This window comes from Neurospora tetraspora (assembly GCF_033439725.1).
Source record: "Neurospora tetraspora strain CBS 560.94 chromosome Unknown B0H65scaffold_7, whole genome shotgun sequence".
Lineage (NCBI taxonomy): Eukaryota > Fungi > Ascomycota > Sordariomycetes > Sordariales > Sordariaceae > Neurospora > Neurospora tetraspora.
In genome coordinates, this window is record NW_026944389.1 from 2,895,776 (window position 1) to 2,920,355 (window position 24,580).

The following is a 24,580-nucleotide window of genomic DNA, read 5'->3' on the forward strand; positions in this document are numbered from 1 at the left end:
GAAACTAATAACAGAGGACTTTAATATATAATTCTCAAAACAAACCCAACAAGCCCATAGTAAGCCAAGCCATAGCCGAGCCGAGCTGGCCTCCTTGTGGAGACGAGCCGAGCCAATCTGGACCTCAAGCTCAGCTCAGCTCGGCTCATTGGGAGCACTGGTTTCCGGGAGATCATCATCTGAAACTTGACAGGATGCATGGCTTGACGAGAGGTCGAAGAAAGTCACGGTCTCGTGAAGGTGCAAGGTTGACGAAATGGGTGCGCAACATGATTTCATCATTACAGTCAAACCATGTTTGAAGTTCGAAACGTGCAGCGCTTATTGTAGGCGATGGCATAAAAAGGTCATCCGTGATCCGTACGCGTGTTGGAAAACACCAAAAGCATGAATGGCTCACATATGCCATGAAAGTTGTCCGCGTCCAATCGGGTAAACCCCGGGGCAAATCCCAAAGCGGTTTTGGTTTCTGGACCTGGATACCGTTTTCGATCCAGAAAGTTATCCAGGTCCAGAAATCCAGCATTTAACTTTGAACCTTTTTTTTCCCCAATCTTTTCCCGAACAACAACAACAATCCCACCACACCACCAACCAACAACACCATGACAGATCACAACACGGATCTGCGCCCTTCCAAGCGCCTGCGAACCGAACCCGAAACTGCCGACCGAACCTCACCATCTGCAAAGGAATCTATCCAACCTCCCCCGGACTTCGACCTCGCCGCCCTCGCTGGCCCTGAATCTTCCAACCCCTACCTCCCTCTCCTCTCCCCCCTTCCCACCTCCTTCCACACCACTCTCCTCGCCTACGCCGCCACCCGCGACCCCCTTATAGCCTCTATCCTAACCAATGAACACGCCGCACACGTAGCGCGTGAACGCGCCCGCATCGTCTCCTTCGATCATCACTCCCAACGCGCCTGGCATCTCCTCAACGAAAAGTACTCCCGTATTTCCTGCTCGAAGCAATACGAACTAGCCTTCGACGTTTGTTCAGAAATCGATGGGATGTTCAAGAAGATTGCCCAAGCCGTTGATGAAACGAGCTCGTTTGCTACGAAAAAGAACGCGGTGGAGACGATGAGGCAGATCTTGGAGAGCGTATGCACAGCCCCGGATACCCTAGGGGAGGAGGTAAAGAATTCGTATCAGGCGAGGGGCGAGTGGGATGAACGGTTGGTAGAGCTTTTGGCGAGGTTTCAGCAGGTGGAGTTGGAAAGGTTAGCGAGAGAAAATGAGGGAGAATGGTTTGAGGAGCTTTGCTCGTTGAGGGATTCGGGTGCCAGTTATGGGATCTTGAAGGGGTTAGAGGAGGCGGTTACGATGTTGAGCGGTTATGTTACGGATATAAAAGGACATGGTGATGAAGAGGAGGACATATGAGAGGGGTGTTGCAGCCGGTGGAATCCATCTTTCCTATTTTTAGAAGCAACTGGTGACATCACCCATCCGATCTTCCGAACTTGAATATCAACAACACCAGATGTCAGTCAGACACACAAGAAGAACCACCAACTTCATTTCACAACGACATCGACATAACACACAGAAAATCAACCCCCAAAATGACCACCCAACACACCCCTTACACCATCGGGCACGCGCCTTCCCAAACCAAGCACCACGAATGGCGCACCGCCTCCAACAGCGCCGCCCACCTCCTCCCGCACCTCCAAAAGGCGCTCACCTCCAACCCCAACCTCAACCTCCTCGATATCGGCTGTGGGCCCGGCACCATCTCCGCCTCTCTCGCCCAGCATCTCCTTCCCTCCGGCCACGTCCTCGCGACCGACATCGCCGATGATGTCCTCTCGCGAGCCAAGGAGCACGCCATCTCCCAAGGACTATCGGTACCGGGAAACATCTCCTTCCAAAAGGCCTCCGTCTACGAGTTGCCCTTTTCCGACAACGAGTTCGACATCGTGCATGCCCACCAGGTGCTTTGTCACCTCGACGATCCCGTATCCGCTGTCAAGGAGATGCTCAGGGTTTGCAAACCCGGCGGGCTGATCTCGCTGCGCGAGTCGGACATGAGGATGTGGTGTTTCTGGCCTGAACTTCCCTCCCTACTTAAATTCCATGACCTAATGGTTGAGGTGATGCTGGCCAACGGCGGGCAGGATAAAGGCGGGAGGAAGTTGGTGTCGTGGATCATGGATGCTGGGGTTGACCGAAAAGATATTGAGGCTGGGTTCGGGACATGGTGTTATAGTGAGCCGGGGGATAGAAAGGCGTGGGGGAAGGCGATGATTGAGAGGTTGCGGATGGGGCATTGAGTTGAGGTTGACGACGGAGGAAGGGGTGGAGGAGATGGTGAAGGGGTGGGAGGAGTGGATTGAGAGGGGGGAGGCGACGTTGGGGATTGTTAATGGGGAGGTTATTGTGAGGAAGGCGCAGGCATAAGGACCAAGGCCGGGTTCTAGGAAGGAACGATAATGCGCCTTCCAAATCCGGAATCGCCAACTCGCTGCGGGAGACCTACTTGATGACCAAAAAGGTGTCGGGTTGTTGAAGTCTGACGAGCCATAGGTATTCTGGCTGTAATCGACATGGTCTTGTACGCACCTCTACTGCCTTTCTTTACTTTTTGATATCGCGGCTTTGAACTCCTGGTAGCTGACAGCGCAGTGGTCTACTGCCGTTGTCTGCGGTGGTTCTTGTTCCGGCGCGATATCAAGCGTCTCGGACCTTTGCCCCTGGAAAAGGTAAACAAACCGAAGAAAGAGCCACGACATCAAGGTGCGGAATAACAACCTGGAAAGAATGTATGGGGGTTGCAGGGAACAATGGAAAGTGCTTTGGGAGCGGTCGATCCCGTGCAACAGTTTGCGGAAGACACTGCCAACGACGTTTGATGATAACAAACACCTGCCGCCGCAAACATGGGAGCCGTCCCTGTGAACATACCATACAACTCCGCGCCTCGCATTATCCAACTTCCATCTCCCCTTCTCGTTCTACTTCTTCTTCTCTTCTTCTTCTCCGTCATCACACCCAGCCAACACGCCATGGAGGAATCGTCCGAGATCACCATCACCGCCTCGAGTTCTGATGTGGCAAGTAACTACTTCGTCGATTCAGAGATCGATGCCTTCTTCACCAAGACTTCTGCAAGCCGTGAAGCTTGCAATGGCAAAGCAAGAGAGCTTGTCGGGGATGGAGATGTCGTCCCAGTCGACGTCCAGGGCGTGTGCAGCTACACCGTCTACGCAGGACCCGAACTGGAATACGTCGTCCAGTTCCGCCTCGAATCTCTGGCGCTCAAGGCCGAAATAAGCTCTCTAGCGACTGATATTTACGGATCACTCGTGCCGAAGGTGTCCTTCGAAGGCAAGCTAGGGGAAGAAGGAGATGGGAAAAAGGAACCACTTTACGTCTACTTAATGACCCGAATGCGTGGAATGACTCATTTGGATTTCATATCGGCTCATGGCTTTCCGGAAAACTCCCCCGACAATTTCCTCTGGCGAAAGAACCTGATGGGAGACGTCGCGCAGTAGGTCTCAACCGTCGAAGTCAATCTAGCCGTGATGCTAACTCAATGCTTGCAGCTTCATGGCTCTATCTTGGAACGCTCCTCAGCCCGTCAGTCCGGAGTACCGCAGTAGGTTACGAGACGCCTACGTTGGCGACCTGCAACTCTTGAACAATTCACTCCCTTCTCGATTCGGACCAATTATCCAGGCCTGCATTGACGCAATAGACGACATCCTATCTCTTCCCATGGTCCTCCTCCATCGAGACTTTGGCGCCTGCAACATCATAGTGGACGAAGCAACCTGTCACCTTGTCGGCGTCATTGACTGGGCGGAAGCTGAAGTGTGTCCATTCGGGCTCAACCTGCATTCACTTGGGTTTCTGACCGGGAAGCTTCATCTGCGCAACGGGTGGACGCGGTACGAAGATTACCACGTTTTACAGGACACCTTCTGGGAGAGATTCAAAGAGGAGGTCGGCGGCTTATCTGATGATCAGCTCCGGACGATCAAACTCGCAGGGGCTTTGGGTCTGCTTCTTTCGTCCGGATTCACCAGCCGTCTTGCCAATAAGCCAAAGCCGGTGCCTATCGGCGATGATGAGCATGGTCGTTACAATATGATGTCCTTGGATGGATTTCTTATCAATCCGCTAACAAAGTTCGACTTTTACAGTGACATTACAACGTGGAGGCCAGGAGACTATGGTTGAGATAAGCAGCAGTCATGCAATGTTGCCCATCACGACTTGTTGAACAACCGACAATGTTTTGACCGACTATTTGGGCATTTCCCAGACCACTTCCCTTTCTTTTCCCCCGTCCCTGTCTAGTCCAACGTCTCAGCCACATCCCTTGGCCTTTCCTATCATACTACGGAGGGGGGAGAGCGACATTATCTACTTGAACCCCGCCTGCTAGTACTTGGGCCACTGCGGTAGGGCAGACGGATGCCCATAAAACGGCGTATTATATTGGTTGCCGGCGGTGTTGTTGTTCGTTTGAACCCCTCCGCCCATGTTGAAGTTCATAAACCCGGCTCCCGAGTTGTGAAACTGATCTCGTCCCACATACCACCCATCTCCCCCCGTCCCATTCCTCTCATCGGGAAGAGATGACTCTGTCGACGATCCTCCACCCGCCGGGAGCAGCAACAAAAGCTCCTTTGCGTATGCCGCCGCCGTTGCTGCCGCATAGCCCTGCCACTTCTTATTCTTGTGCGAGTCCGCGTAGTCGCAAACTCCCCGGATCACCAGACCCTGGTAGTCGCTCATCACGCCGGCAGCTTCCATCTCGAGACAGATGATGTTGTGTCTCGCGTGGAGTTCATTCCTATTGGCGCTCGACCTGACAACTGCATTTGCCGAACCGACGTTGCCATAGTGGATATGGGGTTGGTCACTCTTCCGCTCGGCTCTTTTGCCCCGACCCTTCCGCAGCTTTGCTCGCGTCGCGTCACAAAGGCCTTGACAGAATCTCCCCCTGTCCGGATGAGGGTAGTTGTCCTCAAAGAGATAATCATATTCGGCCCCAGGATCCTCATAAGCCTGCCGCGACCGCTCATTCAAGCCTCTGCGCAACTCATACAGGTACTGCGGGATCTTACTTCCCGCTACCTGCATATGCACGCTTCGCAGATTATTCACCGCAGTGAGCAGAGCAGCAGACGGGTGAAGCGTGTGCTCTTTGACAGTCAATTCTTTCTGGCCCTCCCACGCACCGAACTCATAATGCGTCACACCTCCTCTTCCATGCTGGGGAACGCCGACGACGACATCGCCCAAGACGATCTGCTCCTGCAGATCTGGACCGTAGCAGGGCATCCCGCCTGCGATGCCGACCACCAGAACATGTTTGATGTTGGGAAACGAGCGGCGCATGTTGGCAAGAGCCGTGGCGGCTGGTTCGATACCCATGCGCGGGCACACAACCATCACGACGAAGTGCGAGCCTATACGTCCTACGTGGTAGAGAACGTCGTCGTCGGGAACTTCCATTGTTGTGGGGTCCTCTAGCATTCCGACCGCAGCGGTGAGTTCCAAGGGCAAGGGGGCGATCCAGCCGACTGTGTACCGAGAAGTGTCGTGTGAGGGATCCATGTGGGCAAATGTTGACATCGAACGTGATTATCCAAAACGAAGAACAACACTGTCTCAGCTTGCAAAGATACACCAAGGACCAGAGAAGGTGCTTTTGATTTTAACGTCTACTCGGGGTGGTAGAGGCAAGACCCAAGGTGGACAGAGGTAGGCTAAGGCCCAGCTCTGGCACCCTTTGCTCCAAGAGTGAGCATTGTGGCTCGGCGTCGTCGGATTGGTGGCCTCACATACCTCCACCCACCATGATGGGAAATATGGAGGGCATACAGACTAGACAATTCCCTCTTGGCCAGATGACTTGTCAAGCCCTAGTGCTTTATCATCGGTGCGCAGTCGGTCTATTGAAGCTTCTAATTGGCCGTACATGCTCAGGACCTCTTTACAGTCTAGGTGAGTGGCGTCTTATTTGCAGTTATGGGTGCAGGCATCACATTCAGCTCGCCCCGAACGAAAGGATATCTTCACACTACCAATGGCACATGCGATTGGTGGCCGGTATTCACTAGGTTGAAAATATGGGCAGGTAGTGTCCATTGGGCATCTATGTATACACCTTCGGAAGGCATCAGCAGCTGATGCCGCAAATGTGCACATTTCGGTGGCACATCAGCCACGTCACACAGCTTTGTGGCCACCTTCGGTTGGGGATGAGTTCTCTGAGATACAAACCGGGAGTTTGGGGACAAAAACTACTTCTCCCTCTTCTCATTTTAAATCAACGACTTTCTTAGCCGGCCCACATGACAACTTTGGTGTTTTGGCGGGCCAACCAACTGCACATTATTCATCTCTTCATTCCGTTCTATCAACTCTTGCTTTCTCCCTGGGTCTTTTCTACAATACGAGCAATTACATCTCGTCCCCCGCGTTCGATCTCGTAACCAAGCGTCAGATACGTCCCGAAGCTCAATCGCCGCGAAATGACAAGATCCTGGTCTTTCTACAATTCTGGTTCGGGTTTCTCCACTGCCAATACCGGCCCAGGGAGTCAGCATAACAACAACGCCGCCGGGCCGCAATACAACTACAACTACTATGGATGTAGGTTTCCACCACGGGTGATGACGGTACGGGCCTGTGCTAACATCCAATAGCTCCTCCCTCTGGAACTGACCAAGAACGTGAGCGCCTCAAATGTGAGAAGCAAGGTCAGTATACTGATTCCTCACCACGTCTCCATCAAGACTGACGAGGACAGAATGTTTACGATCCCTCAGCTTCTCTAATATTGACGCTCGCCGTCAAGATATTGCTCTGGTCCATCCCAACACGGGTGACTGGATCTTTGAAACCACAGTATTTCGACAATGGCGCGACCGCACCGATTTATCACGACACAATGGAGTGCTCTGGATAAAGGCCATCCCGGCACCGGAAAGTCGACGCTGATGAAGCATATCTGGAGACACTGTCAGCGGGCGCTCCAGGGCCGTACAGTTGCGACCTACTTCTTCCACGCTCGAGGCGAGTCGTTGGAAAAGACACCTCTCGGCATGCTACGCTCCCTGGTATGCCAACTTGTCGACAATGAGGAGCCGACATGTCAGCGCTTACTTCCCCTTTTCCGTCAGAAGAACCGACTCCACCAGAAATGGGAGTGGCGAGAGTCTGAACTGAAGGGCTTCCTCCTTTCCGAGATGCATGGTTCGGCAAAGGCCGCCACTCGTCATTCTTATCGATGCCTTGGACGAATGCAGTGACTCGCAGGTCCGGGACGTTGTGAAATTCCTCGAACAACTGAGTATCACCTGCCTTCGTTCTGAGGCCAACGTTTGCATTTGTCTATCGAGTCGCCATTATCCACACATTACCATGGCAAAATATCAGGAGTTTGTGGTAGAAAACAGGAACGGGCATGACACGGATATTGCCACATACGTCCACGACAATCTGACGAAGTCGAACCCAGATATTGAGAAGGAGGTTCTCAACAAGGCATCCGGTATCTTTATGTGGGTTGTGCTCGTCGTCGCCATGCTGAACAAAGCATATGACGAGGGCAAGATCGAAGCGATGGAGCAGAAGTTGCGCGAGGTGCCCAAGGACCTTGACGAGCTGTTTTTGACGATCCTGAGCGAGGAAAATCCGGATAAGCATGAGACGATCTTAATGCTGCAATGGGTTCTGTTCGCAGTACGACCGCTAACGCCGGAAGAGCTGTACTATGCCACACTGGCTGGCACCGGTGTCACAAATCTAGGACCTTGGGATCAGTCACAGCTAACAGCTGACAACATCCAGCGGCGCATAACCTACTCGTCGAAAGGCCTCATCGAGGTTCCCAAAGCCAAAGGTACGGTTCAGTTTATCCACGAATCTGTCAAAGATTTCCTCCTACGAAATCAACGACTTCAGAGTCTGGACCCGGCGCTTGAGTCGAATCCCATTGGTCAATCCCATGATCGTTTGAAAAATTGCTGTGTGTCATTCACCCAAATCCACGCTTCAATGCTGAATGATCGTTTGAGGAATAAAATCTCGATGGATCGAGATCATCTTGATTCTCAGTACCCCTTTTTGGAGTACGCATCTTTGTATTGGCTCGATCACGCTGAGGCAGCAGAGGCGAGAAATGTCTCACAGACAGAATTCTTGAGGGGGATAAAAGAAGACCATGGCGTGGAGCGACTTTCGTTGGCTCATACATGGTTCTGCTACGATAAAGCCTTACCATGGGAGAAATGTGGAGAGTACGCCGACCTGTTATTCGCTTCCGTAATTCATTCATACAACAGTATTGCGAAGATTCTTCTCGAGCATCGCGCCGACATTAGCCCACAGGGCTGGGATTACGGCCCTGCCTTACAGGCGTCTGCAATAAAGGGCTCCACGGAGATGTCGAGGCTTCTTATCGAGTACGGCGCCGATCCTAATGGCTGGCACGGAGGGTATACCCCGCTCCAGGATGCTACACGCTACGGATATAAAGAGAGTGTTAGACTTCTTCTCGAACACGGCGCCGATGTTAACGCGATAAGTCCAGATGGTACCGCGCTATGCCTGGCCTTGCATCGTGATTCCTTCGAACGATGTACTGTATCTGAAATCAAGGATCTAATCAAACTTCTGGTCGAACACGGCGCCGATGTTAACGTGAGCTATGGAGAATACGCCAGTAACGCACTCCACGATGCTGCACTCGACGGAGATGAAGAGATTGTTAGACTTCTTCTCGAGCACGGCGCCGATGTCAATGCAAGAGGAGGTCGGTACGATACCGCGTTACAGGCTGCTGCGTGTGCGGCTAATATGCCTCTACACTATTCCAGAGGCGGAGATCCTAAATGGACAGATATAACAAAGATGCTTCTCGATAACGGCGCCGATGTCAACGCGCAAGGCGGGGAATACGGTACCGCGTTACAGGCTGCTGCGTCTTATCCATACTACAACTACCCTATCGGAGACGGAGGTACTGAAATGAGAATTATCGCACAAATGCTTCTGGATCATGGCGCCGATGTTAACGCGCAAGGCGGTAAATACGGTACCGCCTTGCAAGCGGCTATATCAACAGGCCAAAAGGATATAGAAATCCTTCTTCGCGCGTATGGCGCTACTGTGCAGCAGTCTCCGCAGGGGAGAACTGTTTGGGAGGAGGTCTGAGGACGTACGAGGTGTTCGAGAGCCAGTTTCTATCCCTTGCACAAGTCTGGAAGAGAGAAAGGAGGAAGGGGAAGTGTACAATCCGATGTATTTTGGTCTTTATAATTGTGTTTGCAGGTTTCTTAAGGTTTCCGATGAAGTTTGGGCTACCAATGATCCAATGTGGAAGCAATGGGTTACTTTAGGGGCGGAAGAAGACACGGCCGAATTCGCATTACTGAAGAGGAGACCTTTGGGATGGATGTTTTGGGGTTCCTTTGCTGGAGGAAAAAAAGGGCCGACCTTCATTTGGGAAAAGGAATTTGGAGGAGTCACTTCCCACAAGTACATCTTCTTTATTCTCCCAATGGTTGCCTCTTTTTGCAGAGAGGAGCAGCTTTCCGCTTTTCAGCAAGACAATGCTCCATCTCACTGTCATGATACCTACATAGCAAGGACTTGAGAAAGACGTATTATTGCACGAAGGGAAGAAGATCAGAAGAGAGCAGCGAAAACTCTGCTCTCGGCCTATGTACAAAGTGTGCCAGTGGGTCGCTACTGAGTCAATGGAGAAGTGCTTGCTTGGCGCTTGGACCGATGCCATGGCAAGTTGTGAAAGTTCGTGCACCTCGATGCCATGACAAGTTGTGAAGGCTTCGCCGGAGTGTCGCCCACACTGCTGTGCAGTGCATCTGAGGTGATGACCTTCCTACTGTATCCAACGGGCAGCAACCGTCAATACCATCGGGTTAATGCAACGGTGATACTAAAAGGCGGGTTTGCAGGGCTCGTAAAAGGCAGATTGTGCAGGCTGGGCGCTCGGAGCCGGCCGGTGTGGGGCCGGTGCGGGGCCGGGGGGAGGGCCGGGGATCATTTCAAATGCCGGGTAGAACCGTAGCCGTAGTCGGACAATCGCCACCTACAAGCAACCAGGTGAAGCCGAGAATCCGAGTGGTCGGCCGAAGTCGGGAATACTATAGTATTGCTGACTCTGCCGGTATGCCAAGTGCAGTTGCTTTCCGGAGATGCCATGCCAGGCCGTAGCTCCCAGCTCTCAGCGTTTTTGGGCCTCATCCACAGCTCGGGTACTTCCGGAGCACTGGGGTTATGTCTAGACGGGCATATACCAGCGAAGGAAATGTGAAACAGGCTCTGAACATTCCGAAGCAGCCCGGCCCCTCGGTGGCGATAGGTATTCACTCTATGGCCACGACCCACTGAGTATGTGTCATGATTGTTGAGCGCGGCAACACAGGCATACTTCCCTAAGCGAGGGATAGAATTGCGCGAGGTATCAGACCACCACGACGTCATCTACCGGTAGAGCCGATGGATGATATCTAACTCGTGTTCTTTATTTGCAGCCGTGTATCGAATGAGGGCAGCACCAGGTATATAAGGCGGCGCATTTCCGCAAGAGGTTCAATCATCATCGGTCACACACCCTCAGGTCTTCACTCACTAACATCCATCTCGCCAATACAACTCCTCCGTCAATCCTCCAACATGGTCCTTACCAAGTACAAGGCCGCAGCGGTATGTCAAAGAAAGAATGCCTCAGTCGACTATCTATCTGACGCCAAAATAGGTCACCTCTGAGCCGTGCTGGTTCGATCTCGAGGGAGGCGTTCGAAAGACGATCGACTTCATTAACGAAGCGGGTCAGGCCGGCTGTAAGCTCGTTGCCTTTCCCGAAGTATGGATCCCGGGCTATCCATACTGGATGTGGAAGGTCAACTACCAGCAGTCGTTGCCTATGCTGAAGAAATACCGCGAGAATTCGATGGCCGTCGACTCGGACGAGTTTCGGCGCATTAGAAGGGCTGCTAGGGACAACCAAATGTATGTATCCGGTCACCGGCCCCAACCTCGATGATGATCCGTCATGAAGCTCACACAACACTTTCACCTGGGCAGTTATGTGTCGGTCGGCTTCTCGGAAATCGACCACGCCACACTTTACCTGTCGCAAGCTCTCATCGATCCCACTGGCGAGGTCATCAACCTCCGTCGCAAGATCAAGCCCACCCATGTCGAGAAGCTCGTCTACGGAGACGGCGCGGGCGACACGTTCCTCTCGGTCACGCCGACCGAGCTGGGCCGGCTCGGTCAGCTCAACTGCTGGGAGAACATGAACCCGTTCCTCAAGGCGCTCAACGTCTCGATGGGCGAGCAGATCCACATCGCCGCGTGGCCTGTCTATCCCGGCAAGGAAACGCTACAGTACCCCGACCCGGCGACCAACGTGGCCGACCCGGCGTCCGATCTCGTGACGCCTGCCTATGCGATCGAGACGGGGACGTGGACGCTGGCACCCTTCCAGCGGCTGAGCAAAGAGGGCCTGAAGAAAAACACGCCCGAGGGTGTCGAGCCCGAGACGGACCCGTCGACGTATAACGGCCATGCGCGCATCTACAAGCCGGACGGGACTCTTGTCGTCAAGCCGGACAAGGACTTTGACGGATTGTTGTTTGTCGATGTACGTTTGTGGCACACTTTATTCTATTGGGATGTTTGCCTATCTGAAGCAAAGAAACACTAACAAGAGGATGCTTCCCAATTCACTACAGATTGACCTCAACGAATGCCACTTGACGAAAGTGCTGGCCGACTTTGCTGGACACTATATGCGGCCGGATCTGATTCGTCTTCTAGTTGACACCCGCCGTAAGGAGCTTGTCACCGAGGCAGACCCCAATGGAGGCATTGCGGAATACTCGACGCGGGAGCGCTTGGGGTTGAACACGCCGCTCGAAAACGACAAGGACGGGAAGAAGCGAGGACTATCGGGCGTCGCGGGACTTAAGCACGGCTTGGATCAGGCCTGAAGAAAAGACTGTGCTCGGGTCGCTCATCTTTGAATATTTGGCTAGACTTGTTCTCTAATCTCCTCTCCATTTTTCTATATTATATAATGTGGCACGTGGTACTCACATGCCCTACTGCAGACCGCTCTCTTAGTGCCGCCTACACTTTTGCCAGCCAGTTTCGGTCCTCAGAACCTCCACTAATTCGATAGAGGGATATATGTACGGAGAAAACTATTTACTAAAGCTAACTATACCTTCTAAAAGCTAACCACACTTCCCAAAAGCCAACTACACTTTCTAGTTAGATGTACTAAATATATAGAGTAGAGTAGGTATTAGGGGTAAATAGCAAGGGTAAGTACCTTGTGTAGTGTATGCCTAGCCCACTCAGCTGGGCTGGCGTAAGGAACGGTACACTCGATGGCGAAGGCAATGAAAACGGTTCTAGAAACGGCGGCGGGGTTTTTGGCTGAATCATCCAAACCCCTGTCAAAAACTACTCCCATAGATAATCTTCCGATATGTCGGCTTGTCTATGGGAGCGGGAAGGGCAGGAAACGGGTCTTTTAATCACGTGGTAGGGTCAAAAAACTGAACCACCAGCTCCCATATCCATATCGTTCGGACGGAGGCAAGACGGTAAGTGGGGAGGCGGCGCGAAAAAGATGAATATAATTGGGCGGATTACGAGAAAAGTTGACCGTCCTGACACTGCCGCTAGATCTTTTACACGGGTAACAACAAGATTGCACTCGGTCAGAAGACCATTCTTGATTGGTTCCTAGTACTCCTCGGCTCAGTTATGTGTATGCAGTTAGTCGCCGAGTTTGATAAGAGCGTGGTAAGGGAATCTCTCGCTCTTGTCTTGTTGGACGCTTAGGAGTTTGCTGATTTTACTGTCCTATTTAATTCTAAAAGGAAGAGATCTACATGCAACAGCATGTGCTTCAAAACGGTTGTTGACAGCATGCAGGTTCCACTCAGATTTGCAGCCCTACCCGCGTTACGCGTCCATAAATGGTGCAAGCTACCAGGCCGCTGCTGGTACACTATTGCCAACCCTGTAGACGCCCTGAAGCCTCCGGGTCTATGAATGCCCAGCCTCAAAAAAGAAATGTCGTTTGGGTAATTGGCGTGTAATTGGGAGGAAGCTGCCAGCTATCTCGCGCCTAACAAAGTGACAACACAGAGCCCTATGCTCCTTCATAACCTCGAGGAAACACAGTGTTCTAGTTTCTTTTCGTTGTTTTGTCCTAGATGGCAGGAGAGAGGAATTCCCGGCACTTTTATAAACCCAAAAGGGCACACGGAACCAAGCCGCCAGGCGGTCTGAGTACGAAGTGCGGTTTCGTTATCTCAGTAGCTCAGACCCTCTGGCTTCATTCAGTGCCGGTACTTTGATGTAGCTTTCTTTTTCGGACCTACTACGTGGAAGTTTTGGGCCAATCAAAGAGCACCTCCACCTCACTCGCCAAAATGGCAACAACATGCAGTAGGGTCCATGAAAGCGCAGTTAGACCTGCCTATTGTAGTTGTCCGAGTGCTGTGACGCATATTGACAAGGGATCTCGCTTTGAGAGTTTAGGTAACAATATGGGTAGCTCTATGAAAGCGCAGTTAGACCTGCCTATTGTAGTTGTCCGAGTGCTGTGACGCATATTGACAAGGGATCTCGCTTTGAGAGTTTAGGTAACAATATGGGTAGCTCTATGAAAGCGCAGTTAGACCTGCCTATTGTAGTTGTCCGAGTGCTGTGACGCATATTGACAAGGGATCTCGCTTTGAGAGTTTAGGTAACAATATGGGTAGCTCTATGAAAGCGCAGTTAGACCTGCCTATTGTAGTTGTCCGAGTGCTGTGACGCATATTGACAAGGGATCTCGCTTTGAGAGTTTAGGTAACAATATGGGTAGCTCTATGAAAGCGCAGTTAGACCTGCCTATTGTGGTTGTCCGAGTGCTGTGACGCATATTGACAAGGGATGTCGCTTTGAGAGTTTAGGTAACAATATGGGTAGCTCTATGAAAGCGCAGTTAGACCTGCCTATTGTGGTTGTCCGAGTGCTGTGATGCTGCTTTGCCTGGCGGTCATAATAGATAAGGATCCTGGAATTGACCGACTCCAGGGCGCTTCAATGTGACGGACTAGGTATATAAGATACATAACTTCCCAAGCTTCGGAGTCAATCGGAACCTGTTCATCACCTCCCCCAAAACCAACATACCAACCGGACACTATACGACATACCTACCACGACCCCTTCGTTCTACACCATTGTACCTACCTACAATACCTCTATCATGTGGTCGTCCGTTGCAAACAAGGCTATCATCGCCTTTGGTACGGCTATTATGACCGCCACGCACGTTACGGCCGTGAACGGAGACTGTCAGGGTCAGGGGCAAGGAAATTGCCAGCTCCAGCTCACTGCCACTGCAGAGTGTGAGTAGATAGGCAGATAATTAACCACCCGCCGGGCTGCATCAGGCCATAGGTCAAAGTTAGAAGACTAATAGGTGCTATACTAGACGATTGGGTGTATTGGCAACACGCAACCATTTATGACTATAAGTGCGATGTCATCGGCGGCAAAGATGTCATAACTACCGGCACGGTTATTTACTCGCAACTGCCTTACGTAGTCATCATAGACTCCGTAGTCAACGTCCTTGGCGATATCAGCGTAATCAAGTTCAGATATGCCGACTACACGTGGACGGGGCAGTTTCTTTGCTCGGCGGGGAAGGACAGTATGCATCGGGACACGTATCGCTGTATTCATGCTTTCCCTTGTAATCAAAAATAAGGCAGTGCGGGTGAGGGGGAGACTTGGTGCTAGTCAGTGGTGACGGACGGAAGGAGGCTTGCTGTTGGGGCCGAGGTGTATGTTCCCGGTGTTGGTCTTGGTGCGGGGGGCGGGAAGCTGAGCGATGCGGCTGAGGCGGCGAGGCAGACCAGGAGCGACCAGGGTGGACCGGGATGGGTTTGTTGAGATAGAAGACTACATAAGGAGAAGGCTATGTCACAGGAGAATGTAGCCAACTTCCCAGTATATCACAAAGTGACTCTGCCGCAGTCTCCCTGCAGATATCCTTATCTTGGCTTCCATCAACACCTCCCTCGCAATCACCAGTAGACTTGAAGATAGCCAGCCACTTAAATTTCATAACAACTCCTCTAGAGACCGAGTGAGATTTTGGCCCCAGAGCGGTGGTTGGCTCGTCGAACGCCGCCCACTCTTGGCAGGCATCTCCCTGTTTCGCAGTCCTGACCAGCTCCCTCGTATGCAGCTCTCAGCCAATCGACAAGAACTGCCCCACATCCTTGTGCCTAAATGGGACGGTCTAATCTGCCCACTCATAGCCGCTGAAACGGCTGAGTGACTGAAGTAAGCGCTGCTGCCTAGTCGTTTGTGGTGCCGCCTGTTGAGAATGAGGGGGGGTCGATTTCAGTATCCTCCTCCAACTCTGAGCGGTCCGAAAGGTGCCGAACAAGATCTTTCCACAACGCCCTATTATTCCATCCTTCACGGGGCTTCCACCCCGGGAACCGGATCTCCAGAATCCGGCCAAGCGTCAACTCCTCCCTTCCCCACGTATACTTCTCATCCAGCCTAATGTTCGCCCAACCGCAAGACTGAATGAGCGCACGAATCGTCTGCGGGCGAATGAGCGTACGACTGTGAATGCCCTTCTTCAGAGCTTCGGTGGTCAACTGCTCCACCCATAAGCAGTATACAAGAGGAATGTGGCCTTCTCCGTTTCGGATATCAAGTCGAGCGCCTAGGTCGACCAGCAGCTGGATCAGATGTTCTGCCATTGGCCAGTTGCTACCAACCAGGTACTCTAAGGGCGTGACTTGTTCTTTCTCTTCCTCCTCTTCGCTGTCCTCCTCTTCTTCTTCTTCTTTATTGGTGGATCTGTCGAAAAGGAGAGCGTTAAGGTCCAGGCCATAGTCTTGGACTAGCATGCGGATGATCTGCTTGACTTGTTTGATATGGTGCTCCTCCAAACGTGCTTTGAATGCAACTGCCTTAGTTCGCCGAGTCTGATGAGAGCGTGGCAAGGGAATCTCTCGCTCTTGTTGGATCATGGTTTGGTGATCCACTATAACAAACTGATCACGATGGACCTCCTTCATGTACCTGCCTTAACCTACCTTCTTCATCTGCCTGCATTAGCCTACCTCTTCCCTTCCATCCTGGCATGTCATAATCATGGTGGTTGGCTTGCAACACACTATTGGCGCAGCCGCCAACACCTTATACACGAGTCAATTGGCTGAGAGGGATGCATACAGGGCTGCGAAACAAGGTGACGGCGGCGTTGAGAGTGACAAGGCAACCGCAGCTCTAGGATCAGAAGCCGGCAGCCTCCAACACCACTCACAATATGCACGTGCCCTATTTATAAGCCCGACTTTATACTTGTCTGCCTTGACTTAAGTGCATGCCTGAGGAACTAGGCAGATCAAGCCTGTCGTCTGTTATATTCTAGCAATGTCAAGTAACGCTAATACTGCACGCGAAGCCCAGAGGCCACCACGCGTATCACAACTACTTCAAGCATGGCTTCAAGTCAAGCACCTCGCCGTCGCTACCGCCATATGCTGGGGGTTGAGTGGACGGACGGTATGGTGGGATGGCTTTAAGCCTGCAGCACCCCCGCCCCCCTGGCATACTTGCATGGGGCTTGGCTCGAAGCGAGGCTTGAAGCCTTGATATCAAAACAAACGCTACCCGAAGTGAACCCTCTGGTTGCCTTTTTGGCATGTCCTCCATTGCAGCATCAAAGCTGCATTTGATCCTTGAAAGACGAAACGTTGATGTGGCACGCTGACATCAGGCTTGATGCCAGGTACGGCGCTACGAAGATCCCTCCACCTTTCCACCGCTAGAGGGTGTGCAATCCATTAGGCGTCATTCCCCTATCTTTATCTCTTTTCCATTGTCACTGGCGTCCTTCTGGACCATCGTTCCCAGTGTAATAGCAACCAGTCAGGGTAAACAATTACACTAGACCAGACCAGGAGATGGTGACTGAATGAGAGCCTCAAGGGAACGGGGATTTCCCAAAAAGACTCTTCTGGCGTCACGCCGGCCACATTCCGCAGTACTGGCCTATACCAAACAGCTCTGGTAACACATGTCAGGGTCCCCATATTGTAGGTTGCCGTGCTATTTCCATGATGTGTGCTAAGTATCTTGGCGTAACAAAGGCTGACGGACAACTTTCTTCTCCTGCCTTCAACCCCCTGTCTTCCTATGAATATCCTCTTCCTTCCTCTTCCTTCCTCTACCTCTGTCTACCTTCCTCTTCCTCGCTTTTCCTTCCTCTAACTTGCTCTTCCTTTCTCTATCTTCCCTCATCGACAACGACGAAGGGCGATGACGTGGATATTCTCCCCCTAGTTTTTAGACAGTCTCCTAGTTCTTGGACGACTTGTCACTGGGAATACCCACGGGCAATTACCACTTTAGACTTGGAGGACGTAGCCAACAAGCCGCTGCTCCTGTCCTTATTTCCACCTGTTGTGGTATCGGCAGTGGTAGTAGGATAGCTTCCCTGTTCTTTTGACGAGAGCCGTCAACGGTTTCCCTGGGAGTTAGGACTTACTTGCAATTCCTCCTTTGAGCCACTGCCCTCGCCGTGAGCATGACGAAACGCCAGAAAGCCGAAAACGCATTTTGATGTTCGAGACGGAGAAGCTGACCTCGAAAGAACAAAAATCAAACTGAGGTCTCTGGTTTAGTTCGATCCAACGTGTCCAGGTATGTAGGGTACACAAACTCTGCTAGCCCACCATCTTAACCCCAGACTCTTGGGTGACATCGACCGCGACTCCTCCAGCTCCAGAACCCGTGGCATCTGCATCACACTTTTGCTGACTGCACAAGGTCACTTGCGTTGCCCTTGCCCTGCTGACCAACGGCGACGAGAGCGACCAGCCAGTCGCCCAAATTCCCTCTGTCAAATTTGTTCGTTCTCCCGTCCCCTTTCCGACAGCTTTATACGCACCAATCAGATGCCATTCGGTATTACCAGAAGAGACACTCCCGATACCGAACTCTTTTCAATCTCGACTCTAGCCTGTCATCCTTGTGGTCCTAACCATTCAGCTTGCGAACTAGCCCCCCAGCTGTTAGCAGTAGCTGACCCTTGGCTGCACCACCTATCCCCGACGCCGCCCTCATCTCGACTCTCGATCTCCTCTTCGAGCCTTCTCCCGAACTCCACGCCCTCGCCCTTCCCACCCTCCGAACCATCTCCTTCTCCTCCTACCCCGACCTAATCTCCACCATCCGTGACGAGCTCCTCGCCATCGCCAACGCCGTCGCCGTCTCCGCCGCCGACCCTTCGGTCCCCGAAACCGAAAAGGAAAACATCAAGCGTCCGCTACACGCGATACTAGGCAGCCATCCCAGGCTGGGCGAGCCCAAGAAGGAGACGCTGTTTGCGCAAAGTAAGAAGGAGCAGGCGCATTTGAATGCTGCTGGGGATTCAAAGGAGGTGAAGGAGGAGCTGAGGAAGTTGAATAAGCAGTATGAGGAGGTGTTTCCGGGGCTGAGGTATGGGGTTTGGGTTAATGGACGGCCGAGGAGGGAGATTATGGCATATGAAGAGGAGGATTGAGAGGGGGGATTTCCTTCCTCTTCCTTCCTCTACCTCTGTCTACCTTCCTGTTTCTCACTTTTCCTTCCTCTAACTTGCTCTTCCTTTCTCTATCTGCCGCCGTCACCCTGTTTCGCAGCCCTGGCATGCAGCTCTCTCAGCCAATCGACTCGTCTACAAAGGCGTTGGCGGCTGCGCCGGCAGTGTGTTGCAAGCCAACCACCATGGTTATGACATGCCAGGATGGAAGGGAAGGCAGGTAGATGAAGGAGGTAAGTCAAGGCAGACATCGACAGTACCTACCTGCCCAGTTACCCTCCACTCCTACTTCCGCTTACAAGCGATGATGAACACCAATAGTAGGGCGAGGGATGGACATCAAAACCTCTGGCCAACGATGGATCTCTTGCGGCTCCCTCCTCAGCCCTGCAATTGTTTCTTTACCATGCCCACCATGCCCATCCAGGCTGCATTAGGTGGTGGCTTTGGTCTGCCCTGGGAATGGGATCCCGCCCGTTCCGCTCTTCCGGGGTAAAAGAAAGGTGGAGAGCCAGTAGAGCATGTCACTGGCACTTCACTGGGTAGAATTAACAACATGATGTCCGTGTGGATCGGAGCACATGAAAGATGTCGAGGCAACTTGGCAATCTTGGGTTGCGTCAGTTGTCTTTTCGACGCAGTTATCAATGCACGCCATCCCGCTGAAGAACACCTCTCAGTTGTCTATTCATCCTATCATCACATCGACATTCAGTGTCCATACAAACCAAACACCACACCACCATAGCTTATGGATCTGTCACACCAAGAGGAACAAGGAGGAAGCTCCAGCCCCGAGGCACGAATAGTCCGCCTAAAGACTGAACCAGGATTCTTTGGACCGATAGACAAGTTTTATGATCGAAAAAGCCAGATCGAGACTCGTAGCAATCGAGTTCACCATCTTTTACAACGTAGACGGCGACTTGTACTCCAAACATCCAATAAAGTTGGTGGAATTTTTTTTTGGATTCCTTTTGTTCGACATGCCCACTTTTTAACTTGGTGTTTTGAAGGCATATTAAAGATAAAAGAATAAATGAAATTATATATGCAAATTGGGATTTTAAAAAGAATACTCTTTATATAGGATATGCTTAACATTATATATTCGTCCGCTCTGCCCAATCTCGCTACTAACCCCACACCCTTCTTTTAAGCGGTGCTAACCGCGCGCTTCAAGATACTAAAATTAGGTTTCTAAATATAGTTAAGTACGATATATAGGGTCCTTTAATGTTCCTGGCCAATGGGATATTTCCTTAAATGAAATATCTTTCTTTATAGATTGGCGGCTTAATGATAGCATGCGAATATCTTCTCGAAATGATTTTGTCCCAGCAACTACAGATAATTAGTATAAACTTTTAAACTCTAGAATGATTATAACAAACCAGCGATAACAATTCTCCCTGGTTTACATTTTACTTTATCAATACGTTTTATAAAATATTCTAATGTAGTGCTTTTATAGCTATACCAGTTCTGAACGTTAGGTAGTTGCGGAACTGGAGTAAAAGAGTTTTCTTCGTCAGGATAAATAACGAACATCCTCAATAATGTAACAACTGGTAAGGCATTCTGTTAGTAAGCTGTAAAGCTAAGTAGCTGCTGTGCTAGTTGATCTAAGTAAGAAGCAGCACAATGATACTGGAGGTTGTCATCTAACTGCCAATACAAGTCGATGTTTCGTGTAACGTCGTTAAACGCTTCAAGATTATGGTTTGAAAAATGTTTCCGGGATACTAAAGAAAGGGCAAATGGAATGATTGCCGCAATGCCAATACCCTGAGCTGCTAGAATGATATTTTCAAAGGAGCCTAAGGAAAGGGTACCGCCATATGGACCTCCTAATCGAATCTTATAGTTTGGCGGGAGAGTATCTATTTTTCGATTGATTAAGATATCCACGTACCGTGACCTACATGGCTCGTCTCCCGACCACCATGTTATAGGAACGCAGGCGCTGCTATATTGGCCAGGAAGATTAATATAAATATATGATCCTGGCAGGGTTGTAATGCTTGACTTTGTATCAATAGTAAGCCGAGTAACTTTTGTATACTCCATTTCAGTAGATTTGCTAATAGTAACTTGCCATCTTGTATTTATACCATTTGAGTATCCTTAGGACCAGTGATATAACCCATATAATAGCAGTACCAATAATGATAAACCAAGAAAAGGAAAAGGAAGTAGAAGTAGTCCATACATGCCATCCAAGACACGATAATGTTAATAAAGCGGCCAGGGTATGAAAGTATAAGACGAAGGTGTAGGAGGGAGATATATGAAATAAACGTTTTAAAAAAACCCTGAATAACGAAGGTTAAGTATATTATAATAAACAGTGACATAAGAATAATACCCGACAACTGCGCAGGAACGAAACTTCCAAATTCTAATCGAAGTGCAATATGGATAAAGGCTTCAATAAGAACGATAATGCTAACCCAAAGATGTATTATATAATATTGTCTAAGGGTAATACCTACATAGTCGATAATAATATTAGTTCTACCTCCGAGAAATAAAAGACTAAGGTTAATAATGCTGAAATATTTCAAGGAAGGAAGGGCATTATAATATATTGCAATAACATTGGCAATAGTATAAAGTAGTAGGAGTAAGAATTCGGGTAAAAACGCAACTTAAAAATGTAATACGAAGTTGTATAGTGTGATTCATTAGGTATTTAAATACGTGAATGATATTACGACAAAGATATAATAAACTCTAAGCAAATAGAACGCTCCAAAGAAAAATCATGTAATAAATGTAGATTTCCATTTTTAATATAATGTAGTAAGAATGAAAGAGTGAAGTTTAACACTATTGATACATATTAGCGAAAGAAAGAAATAAAACGTAGGAATTTGAAATTTGAAGTTCGGAAATAATAGTTAATCATTCCTATTCGAAATCTATATTCCGAATAGTAAAACAAGCTTCAAGTTTATAAGCCAGCCCTACCATCTTAATTTTACTATTATAACTATAACTAATTACAATAATGGAGCAAGAGCAAAGCGAATTTCTATTAGAGCGCTGCCAAATCCAACTTAAATACTTATATTTCGAACACGATTATTGTCGGCCTCCTATACCGGAAGCAGTAAAACAACTACAACTAGTATCTGAAGACCCCACTCAATTTAACCCTGCTCTTGACAATCACCAGCTACCTATATTAGCTTCGGTATCTGAAGTTCAACAAATACTTCACACCTCTGGAATATCGTATTCGTTATTTATTGCCCAACAATCATCGCCGTTTATAAAAATAAACCCTAATACCAAGCTTAAATGTATCCATGGTAGGCAAAGGTACGAAGCTGCAATAGCAAGCAGAAGCCTCAGTCCTGATACTTGGTGGACTGTTAAGCTTTATTGTGTACCTGATGGATTAAATTTACGAAATATATTGCGGAATGAAATCGAGCACAATCATAACCAAACACAATATAGTGATGGGGAAATCTTATGCGCCGTTTTCTACTGGGAGGACCAAGGAGATTCACGACGTATGGACTTTTGGATCTTGAAGTTGTCCGTTGGAAAGCAAAAACGAATTCGTATTCTATTAAAATGGACACCGGTTAAAGAACGTTTAAAAAAGCTTACGAGATTTCCTGGTATGCTAAATGATTTCGAGCTCGGAAATATTGAACGATATAAATCTATTCGAGCCTTACCGCAGATAATAAATTATCTAGATCATATATATACAACCTGGACTAGTATTACGCTTGAAAATGTTCAAGTACAACAAGCGGTCGATATACGCACTATCTAACTACTTCAAATGCGAGTTCCATATTTAACCACCGTAGATAAAACGTTCGTTGAAAATCAACTTCAGTGTAACCAATTATTCCTAAAAATAGAAGACCAACAGTTGCGTTTCTATATTAAAGAGCGGTTAAGCTCAACTAACGTACTAATTCCAAGTATTAAAAATTTTCACGAAATTATGAAGTATTTAGCTATTATAAATCATATAATAAAGACGCAATTGACTATTACTCTAAAACGGGACGAATCATTATTAGAAGCCCTTGAAACTAGTTGGAAACGTCCTGAAAGTAGTCTTATTGAATTTGCAGATAGCCAATTTTATACCTCAAACCTCATACCCACCTTTGAATCTTCATATTTAATTTTATTTATTTCAGTCTTGCGGAACTTTTCACGACTTTGTAATGGCGATTATATGGGCCCCCGTTATAAAGTAGGCACAAGTTATATACCGGCGGTCGAGGATCCTATAACAGTACGTCGTTTCCAATACTTAGCGCGGCAACTAGGCTTCCAAATTAGCCCAAAAACTTCCTATCTGGCTGAAAAACGAAAGGATGTTCTGTCAGAAGGTTCGATAATAGAGCCTGAAGAAGAATCAATAATTGGACGATGGAATCGTCCATTTATTAATTCGGCAAACTATTGTAGTGCTCATCTTTTTATAACAAATCTAAGCAACACTTATCCTAAGTTATACCCAGGGACGTTATTTGTTCATTATAACCTTCTAACGTCCTTCTTAAAGTTACCCGAATCGTATATAGAAAATTTTGTAAGATCAATAACTATACCAAGTGTAATTTCTGAATACCAAGACGACGAGGAATTACACAACGAAAATATCAATTCAAATGAAGATATTGTATTACCAGATACACAACTTTCTACGGACTATAATACGCAGAATGATTACGCATTGAATGGAAATACTATTACAAATATAATGCCAAAGCGATACGGATGGATGCCACGTGATTTAACCAAATCTAATACAAAATTTCGCTTTAATCCAACAACCTCGACTCAATCAACCCCTGCCTTGACTTCTAGCCCAACATCCTTTAGTGAAGTTTCTTTAAGTACAATATTACACTCGCCTATTGTATCTCCAAGTTATTCTAATCGCCTAGAAGTAATTTTAAATATTTTACAAATAGACCGTTTGCGAATTCTTTTAACTTTGATACACCGTGCTCACTATCCCCAAACCTTAATATTTAATTATTAACTAATTAAACGAGGTTCGTAAGGAGAATGCCTCTTAGGTAATAAAATATATTCAAGCCTAATAGCCCGAGAGGTGGGTACCTATAGTTAGCGTAAATAGGAGAAGTAATATTATAAGGTAGAATAAATCATCGCTTAGAAGAGGACAGGGCAGGGCGGAGCTAACCACTACGGGATCGCTGGATATAGAGTACCGGTAATAGGTTAATATTATTATTTATTAGGCGGTAAGTAAAGTAATATTATAGTACGAAATATATAGGCCGGCTTTATAGCTGGGGAAGTAGCTACGGTTTTATTCGATAGAAATATATACAATTTTCTGCTAGATAATAAGTGAAGGACTTTATACTTATTTAGTCGCTATATATTACTCCTTTTAATATTTAATACTACTATTACGATTCCCGATTGTAACCCTTAATATAATCTTCCCTTAGGGGGAGCCTTTATCGCCGGGAAGACGGTAAAGCGCCCAAAAATCTATATCTTTAATAAGCTATCGTTCCTAAAACTTTATTATAAAACGTAATTATTTTAGGAATTCGGTTATTTTGGGGACTTAACTATTTTAGGGACTTCATTACTCTCAATAACCTCCAATACTTTATTATTCCCAATATCTTCCAATTACTCCTAATACTCTCGATATCTCCTATTACTACCGAGTCTCCCAAATACTCCCATTGCTTCCAATATCTCCTATTGCTCTCAAACTTTATCATTTTAGAAATCAACTTAGTCTTATCACTTCCAATCCGTCTTATTGCTTTCTTAGAGCAACGGTCCATTGCATTTGGACAACGACCAAAACCATTAAGAAGCCCCGTTGCTGAACGTCAATTTGACTGCACGGAGTGAACAGAGAGTGCCAAACTAACTGCACCTAGTTGCACGACGCTAGATTTAATGGTTAAGGAGCAATTCA

The 24,580-nt window shown here is 48.7% G+C and overlaps 10 protein-coding genes across 10 annotated transcripts; 7 read left to right on the plus strand and 3 right to left on the minus strand.

Moving 5' to 3' along the window:
* Positions 1-346: 346 nt before the first annotated feature.
* Positions 347-1,388, plus strand: B0H65DRAFT_531632 (uncharacterized protein; the record flags this gene model as incomplete). The annotated part of the gene is made up of 2 exons (XM_062828945.1): positions 347-954; positions 985-1,388. Exons 1-2 carry the CDS (start codon positions 606-608, stop codon positions 1,386-1,388), a joined length of 753 nt encoding a protein of 250 aa, XP_062678775.1. The 5' UTR covers positions 347-605.
* Positions 1,389-1,570: 182 nt separating this feature from the next.
* On the plus strand, positions 1,571-2,408 carry B0H65DRAFT_552147 (S-adenosyl-L-methionine-dependent methyltransferase; the record flags this gene model as incomplete). The annotated part of the gene is made up of 2 exons (XM_062829870.1): positions 1,571-2,216; positions 2,305-2,408. The coding sequence occupies 2 exons, from the start codon at positions 1,571-1,573 to the stop codon at positions 2,406-2,408; spliced, it is 750 nt and encodes a 249-aa protein (XP_062678776.1).
* A 605-nt stretch (positions 2,409-3,013) lies between these two features.
* On the plus strand, positions 3,014-4,193 carry B0H65DRAFT_511635 (uncharacterized protein; the record flags this gene model as incomplete). The annotated part of the gene is made up of 2 exons (XM_062828499.1): positions 3,014-3,501; positions 3,557-4,193. The coding sequence occupies 2 exons, from the start codon at positions 3,014-3,016 to the stop codon at positions 4,191-4,193; spliced, it is 1,125 nt and encodes a 374-aa protein (XP_062678777.1).
* Positions 4,194-4,358: 165 nt separating this feature from the next.
* On the minus strand, positions 4,359-5,549 carry B0H65DRAFT_476430 (nucleoside phosphorylase domain-containing protein). Its single transcript, XM_062827362.1, has one exon. The coding sequence runs from the start codon at positions 5,496-5,498 to the stop codon at positions 4,398-4,400; it is 1,101 nt and encodes a 366-aa protein (XP_062678778.1). The 5' UTR covers positions 5,499-5,549; the 3' UTR covers positions 4,359-4,397.
* Positions 5,550-6,499: 950 nt separating this feature from the next.
* On the plus strand, positions 6,500-9,185 carry B0H65DRAFT_511638 (ankyrin repeat-containing domain protein; the record flags this gene model as incomplete). Its single annotated transcript, XM_062828500.1, has 6 exons — positions 6,500-6,624; positions 6,764-6,852; positions 6,939-7,050; positions 7,235-7,700; positions 7,821-7,898; positions 7,935-9,185. The coding sequence occupies 6 exons, from the start codon at positions 6,500-6,502 to the stop codon at positions 9,183-9,185; spliced, it is 2,121 nt and encodes a 706-aa protein (XP_062678779.1).
* A 1,485-nt stretch (positions 9,186-10,670) lies between these two features.
* Positions 10,671-11,992, plus strand: B0H65DRAFT_511639 (cyanide hydratase; the record flags this gene model as incomplete). The annotated part of the gene is made up of 4 exons (XM_062828501.1): positions 10,671-10,700; positions 10,753-11,006; positions 11,082-11,643; positions 11,735-11,992. 4 exons carry the CDS (start codon positions 10,671-10,673, stop codon positions 11,990-11,992), a joined length of 1,104 nt encoding a protein of 367 aa, XP_062678780.1.
* A 2,041-nt stretch (positions 11,993-14,033) lies between these two features.
* B0H65DRAFT_560624 (uncharacterized protein) lies at positions 14,034-15,180 on the plus strand. Its single transcript, XM_062830151.1, has 2 exons — positions 14,034-14,416; positions 14,503-15,180. Exons 1-2 carry the CDS (start codon positions 14,275-14,277, stop codon positions 14,778-14,780), a joined length of 420 nt encoding a protein of 139 aa, XP_062678781.1. The 5' UTR covers positions 14,034-14,274; the 3' UTR covers positions 14,781-15,180.
* B0H65DRAFT_476450 (uncharacterized protein) lies at positions 15,179-16,121 on the minus strand. The gene has a single exon (XM_062827363.1). The coding sequence runs from the start codon at positions 16,112-16,114 to the stop codon at positions 15,377-15,379; it is 738 nt and encodes a 245-aa protein (XP_062678782.1). The 5' UTR covers positions 16,115-16,121; the 3' UTR covers positions 15,179-15,376.
* A 351-nt stretch (positions 16,122-16,472) lies between these two features.
* Positions 16,473-18,606, plus strand: B0H65DRAFT_552155 (OHCU decarboxylase-domain-containing protein; the record flags this gene model as incomplete). The annotated part of the gene is made up of 2 exons (XM_062829871.1): positions 16,473-16,604; positions 18,193-18,606. 2 exons carry the CDS (start codon positions 16,473-16,475, stop codon positions 18,604-18,606), a joined length of 546 nt encoding a protein of 181 aa, XP_062678783.1.
* A 45-nt stretch (positions 18,607-18,651) lies between these two features.
* Positions 18,652-18,901, minus strand: B0H65DRAFT_476460 (uncharacterized protein). Its single transcript, XM_062827364.1, has one exon. The coding sequence runs from the start codon at positions 18,873-18,875 to the stop codon at positions 18,696-18,698; it is 180 nt and encodes a 59-aa protein (XP_062678784.1). The 5' UTR covers positions 18,876-18,901; the 3' UTR covers positions 18,652-18,695.
* Positions 18,902-24,580: the final 5,679 nt, after the last annotated feature.